Source organism: Echiichthys vipera (assembly GCF_963691815.1).
Source record: "Echiichthys vipera genome assembly, chromosome: 7".
In the NCBI taxonomy this organism is placed as follows: Eukaryota; Metazoa; Chordata; class Actinopteri; order Perciformes; family Trachinidae; genus Echiichthys; species Echiichthys vipera.
Window position 1 is genome coordinate 471,332 of NC_139832.1, and position 6,883 is coordinate 478,214.

Sequence of the window (6,883 nt, forward strand, 5' to 3'; positions counted from 1 at the left end):
GTCCTCTAGGAGCATAAACGTGTGTTAAAGTGTCCTCTAGGAGCATAAACGTGTGTTAAAGTGTCCTCTAGGAGCATAAATGTGTGCTAAAGTGTCCTCTAGGAGCATAAACGTGTGTTAAAGTGTCCTCTAGGAGCATAAACGTGTGCTAAAGTGTCCTCTAGGAGCATAAACGTGTGTTAAAGTGTCCTCTAGGAGCATAAACGTGTGCTAAAGTGTCCTCTAGGAGTATAAACGTGTGCTAAAGTGTCCTCTAGGAGTATAAACGTGTGTTAAAGTGTCCTCTAGGAGCATAAACGTGTGTTAAAGTGTCCTCTAGGAGCCTAAACGTGTGTTAAAGTGTCCTCTAGGAGCATAAACGTGTGCTAAAGTGTCCTCTAGGAGCATAAACGTGTGTTAAAGTGTCCTCTAGGAGCATAAACGTGTGCTAAAGTGTCCTCTAGGAGCATAAACGTGTGTTAAAGTGTCCTCTAGGAGCATAAACGTGTGCTAAAGTGTCCTCTAGGAGCATCAACGTGTGTTAAAGTGTCCTCTAGGAGCATAAACGTGTGTTAAAGTGTCCTCTAGGAGCATAAACGTGTGTTAAAGTGTCCTCTAGGAGCATAAACGTGTTAAAGTGTCCTCTAGGAGCATAAACGTGTGCTAAAGTGTCCTCTAGGAGCATAAACGTGTGTTAAAGTGTCCTCTAGGAGCATAAACGTGTGTTAAAGTGTCCTCTAGGAGCATAAACGTGTGCTAAAGTGTCCTCTAGGAGCATAAACGTGTGTTAAAGTGTCCTCTAGGAGCATAAACGTGTTAAAGTGTCCTCTAGGAGCATAAACGTGTGTTAAAGTGTCCTCTAGGAGCATAAACGTGTGTTAAAGTGAACTCTAGGAGCATAAACGTGTGTTAAAGTGTCCTCTAGGAGCATAAACGTGTGCTAAAGTGTCCTCTAGGAGCATAAACGTGTGCTAAAGTGTCCTCTAGGAGCATAAACGTGTGCTAAAGTGTCCTCTAGGAGCATAAACGTGTGCTAAAGTGTCCTCTAGGAGCATAAACGTGTGCTAAAGTGTCCTCTAGGAGCATAAACGTGTGTCAAAGTGTCCTCTAGGAGCCTAAACGGGTGTTAAAGTGTCCTCTAGGAGCATAAACGTGTGTTAAAGTGAACTCTAGGAGCATAAACGTGTGTTAAAGTGTCCTCTAGGAGACTAAACGTGTGTTAAAGTGTCCTCTAGGAGCATAAACGTGTGTTTAAGTGTCCTCTAGGAGCATAAACGTGTGCTAAAGTGTCCTCTAGGAGCATAAACGTGTGCTAAAGTGTCCTCTAGGAGCATAAACGTGTGTCAAAGTGTCCTCTAGGAGCCTAAACGGGTGTTAAAGTGTCCTCTAGGAGCATAAACGTGTGTTAAAGTGAACTCTAGGAGCATAAACGTGTGTTAAAGTGTCCTCTAGGAGACTAAACGTGTGTTAAAGTGTCCTCTAGGAGCATAAACGTGTGTTAAAGTGTCCTCTAGGAGACTAAACGTGTGTTAAAGTGTCCTCTAGGAGACTAAACGTGTGTTAAAGTGTCCTCTAGGAGCATAAACGTGTGTTAAAGTGTCCTCTAGGAGCATAAACGTGTGTTAAAGTGTCCTCTAGGAGCATAAACGTGTGCTAAAGTGTCCTCTAGGAGCATAAACGTGTGTCAAAGTGTCCTCTAGGAGCCTAAACGGGTGTTAAAGTGTCCTCTAGGAGCATAAACGTGTGTTAAAGTGAACTCTAGGAGCATAAACGTGTGTTAAAGTGTCCTCTAGGAGACTAAACGTGTGTTAAAGTGTCCTCTAGGAGCATAAACGTGTGTTTAAGTGTCCTCTAGGAGCATAAACGTGTGCTAAAGTGTCCTCTAGGAGCATAAACGTGTGCTAAAGTGTCCTCTAGGAGCATAAACGTGTGTCAAAGTGTCCTCTAGGAGCCTAAACGGGTGTTAAAGTGTCCTCTAGGAGCATAAACGTGTGTTAAAGTGAACTCTAGGAGCATAAACGTGTGTTAAAGTGTCCTCTAGGAGACTAAACGTGTGTTAAAGTGTCCTCTAGGAGCATAAACGTGTGTTAAAGTGTCCTCTAGGAGACTAAACGTGTGTTAAAGTGTCCTCTAGGAGACTAAACGTGTGTTAAAGTGTCCTCTAGGAGCATAAACGTGTGTTAAAGTGTCCTCTAGGAGCATAAACGTGTGTTAAAGTGTCCTCTAGGAGCATAAACGTGTGCTAAAGTGTCCTCTAGGAGCATAAACGTGTGCTAAAGTGTCCTCTAGGAGCATAAACGTGTGTCAAAGTGTCCTCTAGGAGCCTAAACGGGTGTTAAAGTGTCCTCTAGGAGCATAAACGTGTGTTAAAGTGAACTCTAGGAGCATAAACGTGTGTTAAAGTGTCCTCTAGGAGACTAAACGTGTGTTAAAGTGTCCTCTAGGAGCATAAACGTGTGTTAAAGTGTCCTCTAGGAGACTAAACGTGTGTTAAAGTGTCCTCTAGGAGACTAAACGTGTGTTAAAGTGTCCTCTAGGAGCATAAACGTGTGTTAAAGTGTCCTCTAGGAGCATAAACGTGTGCTAAAGTGTCCTCTAGGAGCATAAACGTGTGTTAAAGTGTCCTCTAGGAGCATAAACGTGTGTTAAAGTGTCCTCTAGGAGCATAAACGTGTGTTAAAGTGTCCTCTAGGAGCATAAACGTGTGCTAAAGTGTCCTCTAGGAGCATAAACGTGTGCTAAAGTGTCCTCTAGGAACCTAAACGTGTGTCAAAGTGTGAAAACCTGCTACGGCTACACCACCCGGACAAACCCGTCTGAGGACTGAGACAGGAAACGACTCACGCTTCGACTTCTCACTTTTATTCAGACACGTGACGCGTTCAAGCTTTTTCGCTTGTTTGGGTTTTTCTTAAAGTCCGTCCTTTGGCCGTCGTCAGGCGCCGGGTCGTCAGGGGCCGGGTCGTCTGGCGCCGGGTCGTGAGGCGCCGGGTCACCGCAGCTTCCCGCCGCGGCAGCGCAGCAGGCTGCAGAAGGTCTTTCTGAAGGTGACGTTGCACAGAGCGTAGCAGCCGGGGTTGATGGCGCTGTTGACGTAACAGAGCCAGTACCCCGTGGCCCACAGGATGTCCGGGACGCACGTGTGACAGAAGGCGGCCACGACGGCCATGACGTTGTACGGCGTCCACGTGAGGATGAAGGCCAGCAGGATGGCCAGGATGGTCTTGGTGACCCTCCTCTCCCTCGCCATCACCCGCCGCCGCCGCCTCTCCTGAGACTTGAAGCTGGGGCAGACGAACGCGGCCGAGGCCTTCCTGTGGAGGTCGGCGTTGGACGAGGAGTCGGTGTCGATCTTGTTGGAGCACTCGTCTGCGGCGTGGCGGGCGTCGGCCCAAGGGTGACGCTGCTGCGGCTCCGAGGCGTCGCCCGGACCGCTCCTTCTGGGCTTCGGCGCGCTGGACTCTGATTGGTTCAGAGAAAGGTCCGAGGCCGGGTCGCTGGTCACCAGGCTCCGCCGCTTCAACAGGAAGTCTTTGATGGACGGACTGGACGTCCTGAGCGCGCCCCGCTCTGACCGGAACGCTTTCAGGCGACTGCGGCTGGCGACGGACAGCCGGCTGTACAGGCCGACCATCACGAGCGCCGGCAGGTAGAAGGAAGGAAGCGTCGTCCCCAGGGTGACGGCGGGGCTGGCGAGGAGCTGAGTGTAGCACTCGCCGTCAGGGACGACGCGTTTGCCCTCGAGCGCCTGCCAGCAGAGGATGGCGGGGGCCCAGAGGACGAAGGACAGCAGCCAGGCGGCGCCGATCATCAGCCCGGCCATCCGGCCCGTCCTCCTCGCCGGGTAGCTGAGCGGGCGCGTCATGCAGCAGTACCGGTCCAGACTGATGATCATCAGGTTCATGACGGAGGCGTTGCTCACCACGTAGTCCACGACCAGCCACATGTCGCAGACGGCGCCCCCCAGCGGCCAGCGGCCCCGCAGCAGGTACAGCGTGTACAGGTTCATGGAGAGCGCGCCGATGATCAGGTCCGCCGCCGCCAGGCTCAACAGGAAGTAGTTGTTGACGGTGCGCAGGTGGCGGTTGACTTTGATGGACAGGATCACCAGCGTGTTGCCCAGCACCGTGACGGCGCTCAGGGAGGTGGTTACCGTGACGATAAGGACCAGCTGAGCCGTGCTGTATGGACACGGCGCTCTGACGGGAGGCTGACAGGAGGCGTTGGCACGAGGGCGGAGCCACAGGGAGGCGTTCAGGTCGAGCTCCGGGGCTCCTCCCATTTTAACTTTGAGTTTTTACCTAAAAATAGATGCAAAACAACACAAAAAGATGCAAAATGACTAAAAATAGATGCAAAACCAGCACAAAAAGATGCAAAATGGCTAAAAATAGATGCAAAACAACACAAAAAGATGCAAAATGACTAAAAATAGATGCAAAACCAGCACAAAAAGATGCAAAATGACTAAAAATAGATGCAAAACCAGCACAAAAAGAAGCAAAATGACTAAAAAAAGATGCAAAATGACTAAAAAAAGATGCAAAATGACTAAAAAAAGATGCAAAACCAGCACAAAAAGATGCAAAATGACTAAAAATAGATGCAAAACCACCACAAAAAGATGCAAAATGACTAAAAATAGATGCAAAACCAGCACAAAAAGATGCAAAATGACTAAAAATAGATGCAAAACCAGCACAAAAAGATGCAAAATGACTAAAAATAGATGCAAAACCACCACAAAAAGATGCAAAATGACTAAAAATAGATGCAGAACCACCACAAAAAGATGCAAAATGACTAAAAATAGATGCAAAACCAGCACAAAAAGATGCAAAATGACTAAAAATAGATGCAAAACCACCACAAAAAGATGCAAAATGACTAAAAATAGACGCAAAACCAGCACAAAAAGATGCAAAATGACTAAAAATAGATGCAAAACAACACAAAAAGATGCAAAATGACTAAAAATAGATGCAAAACAACACAAAAAGATGCAAAATGACTAAAAATAGATGCAAAACCAGCACAAAAAGATGCAAATTGAGTAAAATTTGATGCAAAACCACCACAAAAAGATGCAAAATGACTAAAAATAGATGCAAAACCACCACAAAAAGATGCAAAATGACTAAAAATAGATGCAGAACCACCACAAAAAGATGCAAAATGACTAAAAATAGATGCAAAACCACCACAAAAAGATGCAAAATGACTAAAAATAGATGCAAAACAACACAAAAAGATGCAAAATGACTAAAAATAGATGCAAAACCACCACAAAAAGATGCAAAATGACTAAAAATAGATGCAAAACAACACAAAAAGATGCAAAATGACTAAAAATAGATGCAAAACCACCACAAAAAGATGCAAAATGACTAAAAATAGATGCAAAACCACCACAAAAAGATGCAAAATGACTAAAAATAGATGCAAAACCAGCACAAAAAGATGCAAAATGACTAAAAATAGATGCAAAACCATCACAAAAAGATGCAAAATGACTAAAAATAGATGCAAAATAACACAAAAAGATGCAAAATGACTAAAAATAGATGCAAAACAACACAAAAAGATGCAAAATGACTAAAAATAGATGCAAAACCAGCACAAAAAGATGCAAATTGAGTAAAATTTGATGCAAAACCACCACAAAAAGATGCAAAATGACTAAAAATAGATGCAAAACCAGCACAAAAAGATGCAAAATGACTAAAAATAGATGCAAAACCACCACAAAAAGATGCAAAATGACTAAAAATAGATGCAAAACCACCACAAAAAGATGCAAAATGACTAAAAATAGATGCAAAACCAGCACAAAAAGATGCAAAATGACTAAAAATAGATGCAAAACAACACAAAAAGATGCAAAATGACTAAAAATAGATGCAAAACAACACAAAAAGATGCAAAATGACTAAAAATAGATGCAAAACCACCACAAAAAGATGCAAAATGACTAAAAATAGATGCAAAACCACCACAAAAAGATGCAAAATGACTAAAAACAGATGCAAAACCACCACAAAAAGATGCAAAATGACTAAAAACAGATGCAAAACCAGCACAAAAAGATGCAAAATGATTAAAAATAGATGCAAAACCACCACAAAAGATGCAAAATGACTAAAAATAGATGCAAAACACCACAAAAAGATGCAAAATGACTAAAAATAGATGCAAAACCAGCACAAAAAGATGCAAAATGACTAAAAATAGATGCAAAACCACCACAAAAAGATGCAAAATGACTAAAAATAGATGCAAAACCAGCACAAAAAGATGCAAAATGACTAAAAATAGATGCAAAGCCACCACAAAAAGATGCAAAATGACTAAAAATAGATGCAAAACCAGCACAAAAAGATGCAAAATGACTAAAAATAGATGCAAAACCAGCACAAAAAGATGCAAAATGACTAAAAATAGATGCAAAACCACCACAAAAAGATGCAAAATGACTAAAAATAGATGCAAAACCAGCACAAAAAGATGCAAAATGACTAAAAATAGATGCAAAACCAGCACAAAAAGATGCAAAATGACTAAAAATAGATGCAAAACCACCACAAAAAGATGCAAAATGACTAAAAATAGATGCAAAACCAGCACAAAAAGATGCAAAATGACTAAAAATAGATGCAAAACCACCACAAAAAGATGCAAAATGACTCAAAATAGATGCAAAACCACCACAAAAAGATGCAAAATGACTAAAAATAGATGCAAAACCAGCACAAAAAGATGCAAAATGACTAAAAATAGATGCAAAACCAGCACAAAAAGATGCAAAATGACTAAAAATAGATGCAAAACCACCACAAAAAGATGCAAAATGACTAAAAATAGATGCAAAACCAGCACAAAAAGATGCAAAATGACTGAAAATAGA

At 43.1% G+C, this 6,883-nt stretch overlaps 1 protein-coding gene across 1 annotated transcript; it reads right to left on the reverse strand.

Annotated features, from left to right (window-relative positions):
* Nucleotides 1-2,971: 2,971 nt before the first annotated feature.
* chrm4b (cholinergic receptor, muscarinic 4b) lies at nucleotides 2,972-4,261 on the reverse strand (the record flags this gene model as incomplete). The annotated part of the gene is made up of 1 exon (XM_083916620.1): nucleotides 2,972-4,261. The coding sequence occupies one exon, from the start codon at nucleotides 4,259-4,261 to the stop codon at nucleotides 2,972-2,974; it is 1,290 nt and encodes a 429-aa protein (XP_083772746.1).
* Nucleotides 4,262-6,883: the final 2,622 nt, after the last annotated feature.